A 19384-nucleotide genomic window follows, 5' to 3' on the forward strand; every position below is an offset into this window, starting at 1 on the left:
ACTGAATAATCTCATGTGTTTACTTGTCATATTAATAGCTTAGGGCTAGTCTACACTTACCGGGTAGTTCGACGGCTGGGGATCGAAGTTCCGGGTTCGATTTATCGCGTCTGGTCTGGACGCGATAAATCGAACCAGGAAGTGCTCGCCGTCGACTGCGGTACTCCAGCTCAACGAGAGGAGTACCGCGGAGTCGACGGGGAGCCTGCCTGCCGCGTGTGGACCGCGTCTGAACCGCGGTAAGTTCGAAGTAAGGTATGTCGAATTCAGCTACGTGAATAACGTAGCTGAATTTGCGTACCTTACTTCGACTTGGGGGGTAAGTGTAGACCAAGCCTTAGAAAACATGGTTTAGTTAACATACAGGACTGGGAGTCAGGAGTCCTGCTTTCTATTCTGTTCTGCCAGAGACATGTTGGGCAAGTTTCTTAACCTCACTGCACTTCAGTTCCACCCTCTCCCTCCCCGGTCAAAGGGAGACTTACACTGACCGACTTTACAGGGCTCTTGAAAGACTAATTGCATTATCGTATTTGTATAATGCTTTGAAATCAAAGTGAGAAGCCCTATAGAGATGCAAACAAAGCATTGCTGAACAAGAAAATCTAGAAACAAGTTCAAGTGATACTATATAAAAATGCTGCTGCTTGTTCTGTGAGGAACAGAGCTCCTGAACTAGAAAGCCACCATCAAGAACTCTCAGCTGTTGTCATGTAATAAATTCCATAGCGACAGACTGTTTAGTGCAAGTAAAATTATTATGGTCATATTTTCAGTTCCCAGCAAAAATCAATATTGTCAGAAAAGGTAACAAGTAATGTTCTGCCTCAGAAATAGGGTTGCAAATTTCTAACACACAAGTACTTTAAAAAACAAAATGACATAATTCAGATGATATATTAAGTGGCCTTGAAAGTTAGGATAAACAATAGTTGCTTATATGCTAAATAGGAAAAAGAATGTTGTGCATTGATACAAACAGCAGAAAGAAATTAGCTAGAACATTAGAATTCAAATATGAAGGGAGAATGCAACCTGATCAATCACTCACAAAATAATGCCATTGATATCTCACCACTCCTGTTTTCATTCGAGTATTTCATTAACATGCAATGACATCATCACAACAATAACCTTACGTGGCAATGTCAGGACATCATCCCATGTTTTGTGTGGTTTTCCATGTCTCCATTTTACAATATGTCCTTTCTTCACTTATTTTTTATTGCTGGAGTATGTATAATTGGAGGTGAGCAGGAAGAAGAGAAGTTGTTTCTTCTACCCTCCCCTATATACTGACAGCTGGGAAGGACAAAGTGATTCCAATAATTCCTGTCCATTTGTTCAGCACTCCCAGCAGCTGCCTCAAGTCAGGTACTACAGGCACTGTTTTTCTGACAAATATCCAATTGGCCTAAATCAGATCTAAGCACTACACTGGTCACTTTCATCCTGGGCAGGTACACAGATTAAAAGGCTATGAAACAGATTCATGTTCACATTCAACGGACAACGCATTTTTACTTAGACCATCTAGAAACAGCTTTTTTTTTTTATTACAATGACAGCACAATTAATCTTCACAGCCATGAAATTTTGACTGAAGCAATCTGACAGCAAGCAGTAACTAAAAGCCATAGTTTCCATGCAAAGAGAATGTGAAAACTATGGCAACCAGCTACAGTACAGTTTCATTATCCCATTATAAAAGATACACACATCAACTACAGTTTATACATTTTTCTTATTTATTCAAAACTAGGGGATAACAAAATGAGGGTTAAAATGTACGCCACCTTTTTTACATAAACAAATGCATAACAATCTATCAAAGAGATTCGTTTCACAAGCCTCTCTGTCCAAAAACACACACACAAATTAGTATTTTATACACAAATGTTTATTTCTCAAATAAACATCCCCTTTAAACACAAGGAATGAAATCTAAATCTTCATAAAGATGAATCCAAAATGAAATCCCTCCAGTACATTGTGTAATCACACTGTGTTCTTGGTCACTACTGGCTTTAACTGTTTAACATAAAAAAAAGGACAGATTATTTAAAAATCATGCTAATGGATTCTAGCTCCTCCTCTGACCAGCTCAATACTGATCTGCAACGTTTTAAAATTTTACATCACCAAATTTGAAGCAAGTTTAAGTGTGGAACAGCTGTGCATTAAACACAAACGACTGAACAATAAGATTATAAGATGTAGTCAAGTTCATAACGAATGTAGGTGTTCTTTTCATCATTGTAGATTCTTGGATAATGTGCTATCAGGGCATCCTGTGAGCCAATATAGATTGAATTATAAATCTTCCAATACACATCTCTGACTTTCCTGGCAGGGTGAAACAAACCCTAGGAAAATAAAACAAAATATAAAATTAACAAGCAATGTACATTACAGACTTGGTATGTGAGCTATGCATAATAGTAAAAATAAAACAAAAAAACCCCTTAAGCAATTATTTTTAATAAATAAATGCCAACTAAAAGTCTGAGCTGAGAAAACACACTGAACTCTCTCCTGTTACTGCTATTCTTTTTTAACTTTCTAATGAAGATAAAACAATGATTTGTCATTACTTCGTATAGAAAGGAAATATTCAAATTTTAGAGTTCTGCACCCTTTAAGTCTCATCTGTTCTTCAGGGTGAATTCCACTGTATGAGTTTCTGGTTGTTTTGCTCTCTTTAGAAAGGGGAAGAGCCCAAACTCCAGTATATATAGCACTGCACTGGACGTCGGCAGGAGACTCAAGTTCTATTCCTGGCTGTGCTAACTTGCTGTGTCCCAGAGGATGTCACATCACCTCTCTGTGCCTCAGTTTCCTCAAGTTGTTAAGTGGGGATAATGCTACTCAGTTTCTCCTTTGTACAGCACAGAGATGAACACATGGAAAACAAGAGTTAAGTTTTTATTATCATCATCCCCTTCCCTTCAGGACAGGTAGAATTTTAAGGCTCTAGGGAAATATTAATCTATTGCTTAGTAGTTTAAGTGAGGAAAATACAAATTAAGAATACAAAACAGAAAAGGCAGATGTCCCCCTTCCCTTTCTTTCCTTTTCCTACTCCCTTATTCCTACTAACTCCTCACCCTACCATCTTAAAGAGCAAAACAAAACACCAGACACGCAACTAAAGAAGCAGAGTCAGTTCCTCGCTGTATTCATTTCCCTGTATGTTATATCCTCACCCCTCTGCCTTTCGTCTGTTTTGTCTTTTAGACTGCAAATCTCACAGGACAAGGAGCATCTATTGTCTATGACAGTATAGCAATGGGGCCTTTGGATGTTACCATAATATAAATGTTCACTAATAAACAATATTCAAACCCAGTGCTGAGAGAATATTTCCTATCTTACAGTATAGTTTTCCAGTGCTTTGAGCTATCTAGTTTTAATTGTATTGAGAGATGAACAGACCATTCTACGCACTAACACTAATCACTATCAGCTTGTTTCCTGATATTTAACCTAAATTCAATTTAATTTCATCCATTATTTTCTCTTACACCACCACTGTTCCTCTCAGTGCTTTGTATTTACCTTCAAGCATCTGCAGATAGTTATACCCTCACAAGTTAGTCAAACTAAACTCATTTTTCCCATCATCAGCCTCATCTTTCATTCCCCACACGCTTTCTGCAGCCCCATGATTACTTTCATTTCATTTCTCTAAACTCCCTAAATATTGTCACCCGAAATATGTAAATAAAGTGTGCAGAACTGAATACAGTATTTCAATTATAGTTTGAATCACAAAGTAATACTATTACTCTCCCACTTCTGGGGCGTAAGGCAACATTACACTGCAAATACTGAAGCTGATGTCCATTATCCGTAACACACTTTTGGGATTTCTGCTTTCCAGGTGTTTCCTCCTTGTTGAGTATCAAGATTTGACAAATTACTTTCCCTGCCACCCCAACATAAGTAAGCATACCTGTAAACAATATTGCAGCATTCTACACGGTCCAATGGCAACTCTTAGGCCCTCCAGTGCACCCATAACTGCCTGAATGACGTGAGGAGATGTCTCAAACACATTGGGCCACACATAATTTAACAAGTGATTCAGAGAATCCTCACAGCCAAATCCATATACTCCAAGAGACATATGCTGCACCACAGCACTGGCTGTTTGTCTGTGTACAAGGTCTCTGCAAAGAAAACATAACCTGTTTATTTAACAAGTTCGCCTGCAAATAAAACTTTGTTGGAAATCATAATTAGGGCCCTACCAAATACCATGAAAAATATGTCACGGACTGTGAAATCTGGTGTCCCCCCCTGAAATTTGGCCTTGTGTGTGCTTTTAACCCTGTACTATACAGATTTCATGGGGGAGACCAGCCACTGTTTCTAAAATTGGGGGTCTTGACCCAAAAGGGAGTTGCAGGGAGGTCACAAGTTTATTTTAGGGGGGTTGCGGTACTGCCACACTCACTTCGGTGCTGCCTTCAGAGCTGGGCAGCTGGAGAGTGGCGGCTGCTGGCCGGGAGCCCAGCTCTGAAGACAGCACTGCCACCTCAGCAGTGCAGAATTAAGGATAGCAGTACCGCAACACCCCTACAATAACCTTGTGACCCCACCACACACAACTCCTTTTTGCGTCAGGACTCCTACAATCACAACAATGTGAAATTTCAGCTATTTAAATCTGAAATAATGAAATTTACTATTTTTAAAATCCTATGACTGTGAACTTGACCAAAATGGACCATGAATTTGGTAGGGCCCTAATAATAATGCTTTTCTGACACAAAGAATGCTAAAAAGTTCTGATGATACTCGTCTGTTCTTCCCTGCAAACAGCATGGGGCAGAGAAATTACACTTCAAATCAGCTAATAAAAAATGATCTAACAGTTTCATAGGAGAAATTACTATCATTTAACGCTGCTCAATAGCCTAGAAAAATAACTGATTAAAAGTAGTCCTAATATGGTAAATCCTGGGTCAGTCATTCTGTAATTATCTCATTTTGCAAACTTTTAATCTTCAAAAAAGGAATGTATAGTTGTTTGGAACACAGAGAAAGTTGGCTTGAATTACATCAAGCTAAAATATATGTTATTCTATTAATGTTTTTGATGAAGCAATCATCTACATGTACATTTTTCTGCTACTGAGGAACCAGGCATGGGACGGAAGTGTGTTTAATGTAACAAGGAGAACCTGAATGTGACTACAAGTATCCTAAGCAATAAATTACTGACCTGTCCATTAAAGCATCTTCAAGCAATGGTGTAACAGCATAAATGTAATCTTTTCCCATCTCTCCAATGTATTCAAACAGAAAAGAAAGAGATTTTAATACACCATTCTGGACATTCAGTTCTGGAACTCTGTATTCATTCATCAGAGCAGGCAGTACTGTGAAAGGTGAGCATGTTTCAGCTACAATAGCAATTGCTACTGTAGTACATACTCTGTTCTGTCTTTCCTGTACTTTCAGGTTATTTAGCAGTGTAGCCAGCACATCATGGGGTCTGGAAGAGACAAAATGCAGAAGTTTGTCAGTGAAAAACTGTAAATATGTACTAAGTTACTTTTAATGTCAGAAACCAGTCAGTCAATAATAGATTGTATCTCAGGCTAGGTCTACACTACAGCGGGGTTCCGACCTAAGATACGCAACTTCAGCTACGTGAATACCGTAGCTGAAGTTGCGTATTTTAGGTCGGCTTACCTGGCGGTGAGGACGCGGGAAAGTCGACCGCTGCCGCGCTGCCGCCGACTCCGCTACCGCCTCTTGTCGAGGTGGATTTCCGGAGTCGACAGTAGAGCCATCAGGGATCGATTTTACCGCGTCCTCACGAGACGCGGTAAGTCGATCCCCGATAAACCGATTGCTACCCGCCGGATCGGCGGGTAGTGAAGACGTAGCCACAGTGAGAGACAGCTGATTTGGAACTAGCAGAAGGCAGTGAGTTTTGCAATAGCTAACTTAAGTACCTGTGTGATCTTTTCATGACCCTCATCCATCCTTCACCACTTGGAACTCAGTTGTTGTATTTTGCCTCAAATTACCTACCTCCACTCTTTGGAGTAAAAATTTTCTGTTACTATAGCCCTGATCCTGCAAACATTTATGCTCTTGCATAAAATTACACACATGCTAAGTGTTAGCTGGATTAGGGTGTATATTCGTACAGTGCTTGTATGATGTGGTCCCAATCTTAGGGCTTCTAGATACAAGGTATCTGTTTTCAAATAGATTGCTTATTTGGATGGCTGACCATCTGCTAAGAATATGTAAACTATTTATACAGAATTAAGCTTCACTCTACAGTCTGTGCCAAGACTATAAATTGGGAATACAAATTAACAGCAAAAACAATTTCTTTGCTGAAGTTCTTTATTACAGAAAACACTAACGGAAGAGACTTGTGGAACCACAATCTCAAGAGCAAGATTGTATGAAAGGACCCAGGAAGCACCTGAATGTACCATTTCCTCCAATTTCTCAATCAGAAAAACATATAAACTTATAAAATTAGAACCATTCTAGTACAAGCACTGGGAGAAGATGGCTACAACTTAACTTTATCTTTCTACCAACATAAAAATGTACTTTAATCATGTCTGCCCTACAAAGCTAGGGTATATCTACACTAGAAACCCTACGGTGGCATAGCTGCAGTGATGCTTTAGCGCTGTAGTGTAGACACTTAATACAGAGATGCAAGGGGGTGGAGAGGTGGTAGCTAGGTTAATGGAAAAATTATACCATCAACCTAGCGGTGTCTAGACTGGGGCTTAAATCGGCTTAATCAATCACATAGGGCGTGAAATTTTACATAGCCCTGAGCGATGTACTTAACACTGTAATGTAGACCAGCCCCATGTCCATTAAAACAGCATATGTTACTGAAGCATAACTGACTGTAGTTTACCTTCTATAAAGTGAATAAAACGAAGTACAAAAAAAAACTATTTTAAACAACAATTTGGCTGAAATTTTAAGAACAAAAGAAATTCAATGTTATTTTTTCAACAAGACCCACAATCACCACCATTCTAAGAAAGGGCCTACACATGCTGTTCAGTATCAAGACAACATACTTACCCAATAGCTTTTGCAATATAACCAAAAGTGTTCACTGTGGCTCGTCGGATAGCTTTCTTGTGAGCTTTTAACAACTCCAGCAGTTCAAAGCAGATCCTCATCCATTCCCTTGCAGAAACATATTCTGCGCCCCTGGATAAGAAAGGAAATGCAGATATTTTAGTGAAATCATTCCTTTTTTAAGCAAAAAACAGATTACAAGATGTATACCTATGCTACTAACACAGGAACATAGGCTCACCTTCTCTCTTTTTAAACAGTTAATTGGATGGCTATGTGAATTTTTTTTTATAAAAGAGGACCCAAACCACATATAGAATTAAGCTTCATTCTACGATCTGCATCAAGTCTATGTAAACTGGCAAACCAATGAAAGACTAACAGTAGCAAATAATATCATTTAAATAGTATACAAGACTGCAAATGCATACTTGGATCAATCATACTTTGTATCTACATATTTCATTTTACTAATCATGAAGAACTGTTAATATGAACAATCTTTGTAATAAAGCTTAAGAAACTCCAATAGCCCCAAAGATTTATAAAATCCAGATCCCAAACCTGATAACTAAATTATCAAACATTAAAAGTGGGTAAATGTTGTGACCTGTTATGTAAGCAATTAACATGTCACAGCGTTTCAGAAGTATACCACAACAACTCACCTGTCAGCAATACGCCCAACTAGGTCAATACAATTCTCCTGTACTTTCTCATGTCTGTTTTTCAAGATAGGTGTGAGTCTTGGCAGCAGGTCTTTGATTGGTGGCGTCATCTTGTGCATACCTGTTCAACAGAATGACACCTTATTAAGTCTCAGATTCTCTTAAACTCTTCCCCCCACCCACCCACCCACCCACCCATTTCCTTACTTGCCTCTGGCACAAAAAACCCCACATACCTATAACATTCACAATGGCTTTAAGTGCTCCAAGTATACTGCCTAATACTTCAGGGTATTCCTCACCCAGATACTCATACAGGACAACACCCAAGTGTCCCATCAGTTTTTCCTAGAACCAAGTAACAAGATGTAAAAGTTAGCAAAAATTCTCTCACTTTTCTTTAATTTAAAAATGACTTTCTATGGAAAAGAGGAATGGGAGAAATAAATACCTCTTGACAAGTCTTCATGACAACTGCAGTACGTGAGATCAGGTCAGCAGCCTGCTGCCTAACTTTGGCTGATTTGTTGTTCAAACGCCATAAAACTGTACCACAGATCTGGGGCAAGTATGGTTTAACTCGTTTGCCAAGAGCATTAACCACTGTGCCAAAGCCATTCAACATCACAGAGTCCTGAACAACAAACAACAACAACAAAGGGTTAGAAAAGTAAGATCAACTACATCACTAATTGCATGCAGTGTTGTTGTAGCCATATTGGTCCAAGGATATTAGAGACACAAGGTGGGGGAGCTAGTATCTTTTATTAGACCAACTTCTTTTGCTGAGACAGACAAGCTTTCGAGCTTACACAGAAGAGCAGCTCTATGTAAGCTCAAAAGCTTGCCTCTCTCACAAACACAAGTTGTTCCAATAAAAGGTATTACCTTGCCCACTTTGTCTCTCTTATATCAACTGTCCATTTACTATTGAACTCCTTTTGTACCTACAACCTTTATAATATATGCCACTTTAATATTCCAGAACTGCCGTACAAATTTCAGTGCTCTTTGTTCCAATTAAAAAACCCACGTAATTCTTGTTTGGATTTCAAGTGTAAATACACTGGACCCTCGCTAGAATGCGGGATTTGGGATCCATGCACGGTACCGCATTAACGCGGGGAATGCGTTAAAATGAATTGCAATTAAAGTAATTGAATTTGGGAGCCATGGCCGCGACCACGTTATATGCGAATTCGCGCTATATAGACACGCGTTCTAGCGAGGGTCCGGTGTACTAATTTTTCCAGAACAGTGTAAACAGATTAAATTAAATAAGTTAACTGCTAAGAGCATCTTCTAACAATACCTCTGTGGTCTGTTCCTGGAAGGCATACAGGATACCATCAATAAGTTGTTCTTCTAGTTTATGGTCAATGTCTGCTGCACCCAGGTTCCCCATTATTTTTTCAATTGTTTCCATAACCATTTTTCTGTACTGTTCAGCCTCATCTTTCAGATCATCCACAATCCTGGAAATAATTTCTGCTGCTCCGACTTTGTTTGCCAGCTCCACTGTGGTATCAACCAACTGAAACATAAAAATATAGCTTTGGGCAAAATAATCAGAGAGCGATAGTTTACAAAGACTTCCTAAAACCTCTAAGATGACCTGGGAAATCCTTTGCCTGCTACAAGAAAAGAAAGGGCATCATGCAGATATCATTTACTCTCAAGAACAGAATAACCCTTCTCAGGCAACAACCAAGTTACCGAAAGCCATTTTCAAGGTTGTGGGTAAGCAGAAAAATTTCCAGAATCTCACATTCTTGTCTATATCCTGAGAAAAATTATTGCAAATGGACTAATCCACTTGGCTGTTCTTTGCCTTCAAGTTAGGGAGTGGGGGAGTTTTCCCTGCATGGATAATTAAAAATTACAAAACATGCTGTTTTTTAACTAATGTGAGAGGTGGATGTATTGCCCGGACAGTTAAACACATTTTTTTTTAAATGGGAGTTTGTGTCATTCACAGTGATAGTGTGAATTTCCAGAGTTTGTTTCCTGTTAGGATGGACTGAAAATGATTTAAAACATATTGCAATGTTAATCTCTCTCAACTGGAAGGACCAATACTAGAGTGAATGGAAAGTGGAGCATTTAAGTCCTCTCAGAGACTGTCAACTTGGGTGTTTATTTGAGCTAATAGTGGTAACACTTTTGTGATGGGGACACCTATCAACTAGAAACCGAAGCCAACCAGTCATTTTACATAGCACAAATAAGCCATCAGATGGTAATTACTTTTGCACTACCAACTGACTGGTATTCAAACCGGTAAACTAGAAGCAAAATGTTTTGTATCTCATTTAAGAATGCTGAGCCTTTTAATCATCTATCCACATCTCACGATGTCTCTCTGCCCAAAGTGAACGCCATCTCAAGATGCATTGAAAAAGTCAAAAATAAATTCACCGTCACCAAACATCTCTCTATATACACCATTTTATAAATTTAATTCAAAGCAGTTTAAAATCTTTTCCAAACTAAATTATACCTGTCTGTAATTTCTTCTGTCCAGTGCCATTCTGTGCTGCCAAAAGTGTTTGAAAAACGGCGGCAGAATCTCTGTTTTAATGTAGTTTGCTTCAACGCCATCTGTACCACAACACTGCTTTACTACCTAGCAGGGAATAAAAATACAAGTTTTAATGCTGTAGACCAATTTTTTTTAATTTTTTTTTTAGAAGCATGCTTATTATGACAGATTTTTTTTATTGATCCAAATCACAAGTAATATCAAGTTTACTTTAAACATTACACTGACCGTGTTTAAGTGACTTTGACATACCTTTAGCACAATTTTTTTCATTTCTTCATCAGGAGACTGGAACTCTCGGATAAGGATTAGCATTACTTCTCTGGTATAGTAGTTGGCATACTCAGCATCCATAAGAGGGATAAGGTACCCAATAGCTTTCAAAAAGGCAGCCAGACCCTATTTTAATACATAATATATTTGTCATGGGTATTAAAACGTATACAGCATTTTACATTCAAAATAGAGAGAGATGAAAAGAAACAGATACCTTTCCTCTGTGCTGACGTATGCCCTTCCATAAGGGCTTTAGAACGGAGTCAAATGATTCAATACCATAAGGAGTAGCTGCCTCAGCCAAAGCAGCAATAGCCAAAGCACTGATCGTGCGCACTTTCTGCTGCTCATCCACCAGACCTGGAAAACAAGTTATCTTCAGTAAGTGCTTCTTACACCATTACACAGAGCTTGAATTACTGTGGAAAAACTGGGGAATGTGTGCAAGAGGACAGGAAAGAGGGGGAAATTCCTTCTTTTGTTAAAGCGTAAAAGCATGCTCCCCACTTTTCCTTTCCATCTTATGCTCAGCATTTCCTGGCACAAACCTTCAATATCTATTTTGGAATTAAAAAGTCTTGTTTACACAGAGAACTGTTTGTGCTAATCTTCTAAAAATCAAAAACAATGAGGAGTTTCAGCTTCAAATGTCCCTTAAGATTCAGGCCTCTTCAGGAAAGGTACTGAAGTGCTGCTTCCACTTGGCAGCTATTTAACAAAAAGGAATCATTGTAGAGAAGTCATGGGCAGGGGAAATCCAGATGAAAAACCTCATGCTATTTTGTAATACTTGGAGAAAACAGAATTGAAACAAAACACCCAACTACATCAGGCTGTGCTCTAACAGTGCAGAAGTTGATTTTTTAAAACATTTCAGAAAAAGTAAACGGATTATTTACAATCTATAAAGTGCCTCTATTGTGGGTTTTAAAACATTTCAGTCCCTAGAATTCCAGATCTTCTTAACATGAAGTCCCAAGAGCTCCATAATACAGCGGTTACAACTGACCAGCAGATGTTTCACTAAAACAAGCAAGCAATTACAATACAAGTCATCTCAAGTGCTGTAGTGTGAACTCCATACATGTGGATGTTATTGTATCAATAAACAAACTTCTTCAATTAGAATTGGCTCGCACTGTGCTTATTGAAATCCAAGGGTTCTCCGTAATTTAACCATTAATATAGAGAATACTTTAAATTATACAAGACTTGTTGAGAGATGGAGAACGCAGGATAATATGCAGTTATAAAGAATCAAAAAGTATTGTTGTCATCTACTAGTCAAAACATGGTCCAAAAGAGCAAGAAATATACTACATAAGAACTAAAGGATTAATAGTCCAAAAGAAATTAGAAGTACTAGTTATTTTCAAGTTATTGTCTTCTGTGCTTTATAGCCATAACAACTCACGTATAAAGGTTTATTACAGTTATTTAAACCAGGCTAGAGACCAAAATCTTGACAAAAACTATAAAAAGGAAAGACGAATACTCTGATACAGTCTCTATTAGAATTACAAAGTCTAGGCCTGACATTCAAGAATTTGAGTCTTTAATTTAACCAACAGCCTTATGTACAAACTAGAGAAAACATTTAACAAAAACAGAACGTACCATGTTCAATGATTTCAACCAAACTTCTGAGATGAGGCAAGATAGCACAGCCCATAAGAATAGCAATTTGCTGTACAATCTTGATGCCAGTGTGCCTAGCCTGCCAGGATTTTTTGCTCTTACATACAGCTTTCAAGAAGGGCAACAGAGAAGGAATGCCTAAAGCAGAGGCAACAACAGCAAAGGCTCGAGCTGTTGTATTTCGGACATACTCATCCATGTTATCAATATCAGGTCGCATGGTGGAGATCATTGTAGCCAAACCAGCAGCCTGAAAGACAAAAAATAAAACATATATACTTGCATACAGGAATGATGAACTTTTAACTTTTTTGCTGGTTTGTAAGTTTTTTTATCACATATAACCATTACTTTTTCAATACTGAAAAGCAGAATACTCTAGGTCAAATAGTTACAGTTACATTTTAGTTATAACACTATCACATTCAGTACAAAAAGGACACTGCAGTGTTATTACCTTAGCCAAGTTTGATATAATTTCTCTGCCTTCCACTCTCGCATAGTAGTCTTCATCAATCAGCAGTGGTTCAATGACCACAAGAATCTGAAAAGAGTAACAAATGAACAAATTAACACTTCAAATTATATTAATGAATCTCTCTCAACTCAAGTATTATTGTCCACTTCAGTAGTTCTAGCCCTAAGAAAAGGCTGATTAACATGGTGATTCAATGGCTCCCACGCTCATTAAATTCAAAAGATCATCATCTCCCTTAATAATCCTTTACCCCCTCATTCAACATTAATTCACATACTGATTTTCTAGACCTTTCTCCTCTAAGACAGGATGCCAACACCAGCGATATTGCATGGATCAGCCACCACAATCTTTTACTTCCAGCGCATGAATATACAATTAACTCTTCCAGACCGCCTTGCTTTTAAGTTTTATATTTTGATGTGTTATTCATACAATTTATAAAAGATATTCTGCAAATGAAATCTGGTAAATGACTATATAAAAGCATTTTAGTATTAAATTCTGTACGTCTAAAGAGGACAGTCTACCTCTAATTGTGCACTCCTACCGATAATGTAAATATTTTTTTTAAAAGTGAAGATTCAAACGCACAGATGTATATACATCTGTAAATCTGAGCCACAGAAAAGTAACTATTATAGAGTAGAGAACGCATTCATAAAACAAATATTAAATATTCAAGTAAATTTCACTGAAACAGACCTTGTGTACATATGGTCGGACCAAATCATCCAGTTTGTACAAGATTCTATCAATAACTTTGACAAGCAAGTGACGTTCTTGATCTTCAAGTGTTGGTGACATCAGCAGAGGTAGAATCTGATTAAACAGCGGACCTGCTCCAAATTCACGAGCTTTATCGGTAATCTGACGCAAAGCAGCCTAAAAAAAGAAACCCCTCTGAATTAAACCACACAGAATGAAACCAAAATAACACAACCTTTGTATGTAATGAGCAAAATCAAGCCATAATCAAGTGCAATTCTACTGATTTCAAATGATTTATGCATGCTGTTGCCAGAAATGCATTTGGAACAATGATCTTAAGATACAATAAATAACATCCTTCATATAAATGTGTCACAAAATGCTTTATAGATGTAATTATTATAAAACAAATACTTACTGAATTATTTAATACAGTTGTGGCCAATACATAATTTAGAGAGGGGGAAAAATTAAGAGGCATAAATAAAGGGAAAACAATACAGAGAGAAAGCAATAGCTAGATGAGAAGAAGGAAAAAAATAACAGACAGAAATAAAAGTCCTTCAGAAGCAGCTTGGAGCAAGCCCATGGGCAGTTTTAGGGAAAAAAGAGGTGAAACTGGGAAACTGAAAATAAATGGGAAGGAAATTACAGTATTTGAAAATGAGAGTGGTATGTCCACATCAGAAGAATGTCTTACTTTTCTCATTGGAGGTGTACCATTCTTTATTTTCAAGAGCAATTTCATTATTTTTCTTTCTTTCTGTTCTTCTGGACTAAGTGTTGATTCATCAACATCAACCTATAAATAATTACAAATATATTAATTAATGCACAGTTTTTCTACCATCTCCAGCCCCATATTAGGAGACATTAAATCAGTATCAATAAAATCTCATTTACCAATAGTTTATCAAAGTATTGAATATCATCTGGTTTTAGGAATGGAAGATTTCCAGATGGTTGGTCATTAACGCTCTTCATGGTCCTATCTTCTGTTTGCATGTGGAATCCAGTCATACCACCCAATGGCGTGGGAGTTGCTGTAAGTTTGCGAGCTGGAGTACGAATAGGCACATAACCAGCTGGAGGGGGAAGAACCTGAAGTGAAATGAAGATAAAAATAATGCACTGAAATAAGGAAGATACAAACATCTAAACACTAAAATCTAAAAAGTATTTTCAGACTGCAAAGCAGAATGTTAAAAATAACATTACCTGACAGTCATCAACAGCCTCAGAAGAGGGAAGAAGTCAGAAAAATGCAGAGAATGACTGATACAAGTATCTGTCATGTTAACTGTTTATTCTATTGATTTGTGACAGTCTTCCGGCATATGTTTTAGAGTCTACTTTTGTATTGTTGTAAATTAAATAACTGTGATCTAATAAATTCTTTGAAACTGTGTACATGCTGTTGGACTTGAAAGTACAGGAATGATGTCAAGAGGAGTCCTAACAAGCATAAATACTACTGTAAAGATCTCATGAGCAGAGAGGAAATATTAGCCTTTAAGTGAAGTGTCTGATATGAATATTAAAATAAGTGGGTGGTGTTTTTTAAATGTAGCATGTTAATACTGTCTTACTGACAGTTTTCAATCTCTGTCCGATCTGTTTTACCATGCCATGGGCTCTAGTTCTGCAGCCGTTCCACATAGGGAACTCCTTCTGAAATCAGCATGAGCTCCCTAAGGTGAAGCTGAAGAAAAACTGCCCTCCTTTTAATTTACCTCTTAAGTTTTTCCCTTCTAATGAATATTTATAAAATACCAGTAACTAAACTAACAAATGTTAGCATGAATTCATCTGTAGTTAGTTTGAAACATTCAAATCATAACATTTATTTTATTGTTAAAATCCATATTCTGCGTGGAAAATGTATCACCAGTATGTTACAGCATTTATACTGACAGACGGCTTAGATTTATTCAGATCAACTACCTTATATCCCTCTGGGAACATGGCATCCAATTCTTCATCAGATAGTGGCCGGTTTCTCTCATCTATTTCTCTTTCCCAGCGCCATGCCTGCAGCTGTTCAGGAGTCATGCTCATTATATGACCTACATTCATGTAAAAGAAAGGATTTTAATTTTTATCTTCTTTAACATTGTCTGGAATTAAGAGATATTCAGCACTTGAGTACAGAACTGGCCTCAGAATTCCAATCGCTTGAGTTAGAACTTTCAAGAAGCTCTTTAGCAATTCTTGCCTATCAATTCAACAAACATTCACAGCAGACTTTGAGGTTACACTGTTCTGTGTTCTCTGCCAGAATTAAAATGCTACAGACATTTAGAATACAAAGTTGGGCTTCCATAGTCAAAAAACAGAACAGGGATGCCTACATAAATCTACATTATTTTTACATTTTAATATGAAGTGATAGAAAACAGAAGCCTTAGTTAATGGATTAATCTTACCTGGCGTAGGGGTTGCCATGTTCATGGCAGGTGTACCAATTGGTGTTTTGCCAGGTGTCAAAACGGGAGTACTACCACCCATTTGGCTAGCAGGTGTTTCATCCCAACGTGACTTTCTTTTACTTGCTCCAGGAGTTGGGGTTTCACCAACTGAATCACCACCTCGATCTGTTCGAGGAGTTTCAGCCCATCCACTGCCATGTCCCGGTGTATCTATAAAAATAAAAGCCCAATTTTTTCAGATTATGATGGCTGCAAGTCAGATCTTACAAGCAAAATCCTAACGTTTCTGAAAGTGAAAACAAACAAACAAAACATTCTAAAAGGGAAGCATTACAACAATATCAAGCTCTGATCTCCCTTACACTATTCCATTCCATTCTTTCATCTCCTTGCCCATAACAACATACTAACAGAAACATCAAGCTCCATCACTGGTAGATCAGATAAGCAAAGATACCAAACAGGTAAGCAAAAACTTCTCTCATCCTAAATATTAAAGTCTACCACCAGTATAATGAATGTATACAAGAATTTAATCTTAGGGACGAAAAGAGTCTGTCTTTTTTATATTCTTTGGTTTCATCTGAGCAATCAGTACTAGATATCATCGCAACATATTTGAAAGAAACTGATTATTTTATATATTAAATTAAACACTCCAATACTTGCTTTGTTAAAGTATTTTAACAATTTAACATATGACAAAGATTTTTTCTATAGTCTAACAGGCGAATAAAATTTGTCAAAGCAAATTGGGGGGAGGGATAGCTCAGTGGTTTGAGCATTGGCCTGCTAAACCCAGGGTTGTGAGTTCAATCCTTGAGAGGGCCACTTAGGGATCTGGGGCAAAATTGGTCCTGCTAGTGAAGGCAGGGGGCTGGACTCGATGACCTTTCAAGGTCCCTTCCAGTTCTATGAGATAGGTATATCTCCATATATAAAAACGGGTATAAATGTATAAATCTTATGAAACATGCCCAATTGACAGCACAAGCAACGTTTTCTATATATCCATAAAAGACAATACAATGTGAACTTCTCTGTCCTGTCAGCATGCTTCAAAACCCTGATCTTCAAGGGCCACTTCAGCGGATAGTGCAGTGTCACTACTAAAAAAAAGACACTTAAGCCTGATATACACTTAAAACATAGGTCAACACATTTGTGGCACTCAGTGGTATGAAAAATCCATACCACTGTAGCTATGCTGACCTGCTTCCCCCATGTAAATGCAGCTAGGTTGACAGAAAAGTGCTTCTGTCAACCTAGCTGCTGTCATTCCATGAGACACAGTTCCTACCGTGACACCAAAATCCCTTCTGCATTTACACTACAAGGTTACAGTGGCGTAGCTATGGCACCATAGCCACGCTGATGTAGTGCGCATACTGCATAGCCTTAGTTTCCTTTACTAAAACCATGAGGGGGGACATTTTTGTGATAGAACGCTGCCTACTAGCACCCCAACTGAAAAATACATCAGCTCGATGTCCGAGAGCAATAACTTTTTTCCCTACTTCTGGCCTGACTTGCTTTCATATTGACAGCCTGAAGTGAAAAGTTCTTATCCCATTACCCATCCAGACCTTTCTATCAATTCTAGTAATTTCAGAAATACCTCTTTCTGTTTTGGGGGTCTCATCCCATCGATTTTTACGTGCACTGGAAGTTGCACCTCCATGGCCTGGAGTTGCATGACCAGGTGTGTCCCGTCCAGGGGTTGCAGCTCCTGCTGGTGTATGACTGGGAGTAGGATCCCATATTTTTGAGCCTGGGGTTGCTCCAGGAGTCTCACTACCCTTTGCACGGCCAGGAGTTTCATCCCACCTCAAAGAAGGAGTATGTCCAGGGGTCTAACCAAGACAAAAGCAGAAGCTGTTAAAACTCCTCAGCTACCTTTGCTTTTATTTTGTACAATAAAAGGTAGGTGCTCAATTTCTATTTAGTATAATAAAAGTGCAATCTGTGAGATATCTATAGAAGTCAAGCGCTTCTGTAGAACTCTTAAGACTTGCTGGAAACATTAACAGCTTATACAACGCAGAGGTGAACCAATAAAGGGATAATTACCTCTGCTTGATCCCAACTGGATAGTTTTTTAGGAGTAGTACCAGGAGTCTGGTCAGCTGTTTGATCCCAACGCCGTTTGCGTTTTGAAGGTGGCTGGGAGGAGGTGCCATTGACGACTTTAAGTTCCCCAGCTTTAGCTTTTTCTGCTAGTTGTTGCCTAATTTCCCTCTGTTAAAAAAATAGAGAATTTATTCCTTAGAAGGGCACTCTTATGTTAAAAAAATTCTCAAAACAAGTTTCTTTAGGGTAATATTGTAGGTTACTAAAACAGAGACAGTAAAGTCTAATTTACTTTCATGCTGTTTCCTTTTGCATTTTTCTCAGCTTAGACAATGAAATTTTGACACTGTTTATAATCAATTTCTAGTCAATTTTAATTTCAAGTTCCCCTACACTAGCATAAAGCTGCAATGTTTGCGTTCAGCATTCTGCAGTAGAATATTTATTTTAAAAAAAGTTTTCACTGGACTGTTTTTAAAGGTTTCAGAGAAACATCTATATTGGTATTAGATTTTTACAAAACCAGTATTTTAGGCCAAACGTGTCTTACCACTGTCTTTCTAAAAGGTTCTAGATGTATTACAAATGGAAAGTTAAATCAAATTTTATTTTAAAAGTGATTAATTACAGAATACTTTTCAATATGTGATTAGTAAGACAATGTACATTTAAAAACTTTACTACACATTTGCCTCAACCAAACAACGTCTTTACCCAAGTGCTTAGAGAAGTATTATTTTAAAAATATTTTTAAATGAATTATATCACAGCATGTAATATTTGAAGCTATTCATTTAGGAGGTTTTAGTTAGCTATATGTCTGATCTTAATTAAATGTTAAGAAGATTGCTTTAGACAACTTGGATATATAATTCATATGGAACTCTATTTTAACTTATCAGTATGTACATAAATATTAAGATGACAAATAAAAAACATGGGCCAAATCCTCAAGTGGGGTAAATCAGCATAATTCCATTGAAGCCAAGTGTGTGTGTGTACACACACACACACGCATGCAATTTGCACCATTATTTTGGTTATTAAAAAAGGAAGTTTTAAATATCAACTTTTAAACGTTTACGCTTTTTAATTTTTCTCATCTTTGACCAAAAATCAATGTCGGTTTCATACTAGAGTTCTTAGTGCTGCAACATGCTGTAGGCCTGGTTTGACATAAATGAGACTTCATCTCTTAAGAGACAGGATTAGGGAGGTAGGCTGGAAACAGAATGGCTGTACCACCTAAGATACACCTAGACAACATTTACAATGGACAAGATAACAATAGATAAGGTAAGTCGGGAACGTAAGATGATGTAAGAGTACATCATACATGAACAGTGCCTGGACAGAGTATGCTGTACAGGGACTGGTTCCTGCAAAGTAACCAAGCCTACCTCAAAAAGTGTAATGCAATGTATAGTAAATGCAATATAATGTATAAATATATACAAAGGAAGAGTTTTGCTCTGTAACTTCAGATATG

The 19384-nt window shown here is 37.6% G+C and overlaps 1 protein-coding gene across 4 annotated transcripts in view; it reads right to left on the bottom strand.

Moving 5' to 3' along the window:
* Positions 1–1556: 1556 nt before the first annotated feature.
* SF3B1 (splicing factor 3b subunit 1) overlaps positions 1557–19384 on the bottom strand; it is a 43024-nt gene continuing 25196 nt past the window's right edge. For 3 of the 4 annotated variants that reach the window (XM_026647645.2, XM_026647646.2, XM_026647647.1), the window contains 20 exons: positions 17896–18063; positions 17444–17678; positions 15823–16035; positions 15341–15462; positions 14300–14497; positions 14097–14198; positions 13391–13570; positions 12665–12751; positions 12187–12457; positions 10784–10929; positions 10546–10692; positions 10252–10377; positions 9064–9285; positions 8203–8385; positions 7988–8099; positions 7752–7872; positions 7084–7215; positions 5231–5503; positions 3956–4172; positions 1557–2366 (listed from right to left, as the gene is read on the bottom strand). In XM_026647645.2, the coding sequence (XP_026503430.1) occupies positions 2208–2366; positions 3956–4172; positions 5231–5503; positions 7084–7215; positions 7752–7872; positions 7988–8099; positions 8203–8385; positions 9064–9285; positions 10252–10377; positions 10546–10692; positions 10784–10929; positions 12187–12457; positions 12665–12751; positions 13391–13570; positions 14097–14198; positions 14300–14497; positions 15341–15462; positions 15823–16035; positions 17444–17678; positions 17896–18063 (3414 nt within the window). In that variant the 3' untranslated portion in view covers positions 1557–2207. Of the gene's footprint in view, positions 2367–3955; positions 4173–5230; positions 5504–7083; positions 7216–7751; positions 7873–7987; positions 8100–8202; positions 8386–9063; positions 9286–10251; positions 10378–10545; positions 10693–10783; positions 10930–12186; positions 12458–12664; positions 12752–13390; positions 13571–14096; positions 14199–14299; positions 14498–15340; positions 15463–15822; positions 16036–17443; positions 17679–17895; positions 18064–19384 lie in introns of those variants that run through there. The other variant, XM_024195296.2, reaches the window with a different exon arrangement.

This window comes from Terrapene carolina, unplaced genomic scaffold, assembly GCF_002925995.2.
Source record: "Terrapene carolina triunguis isolate 2854851 unplaced genomic scaffold, T_m_triunguis-2.0 Scaffold62, whole genome shotgun sequence".
In the NCBI taxonomy this organism is placed as follows: Eukaryota; Metazoa; Chordata; order Testudines; family Emydidae; genus Terrapene; species Terrapene triunguis.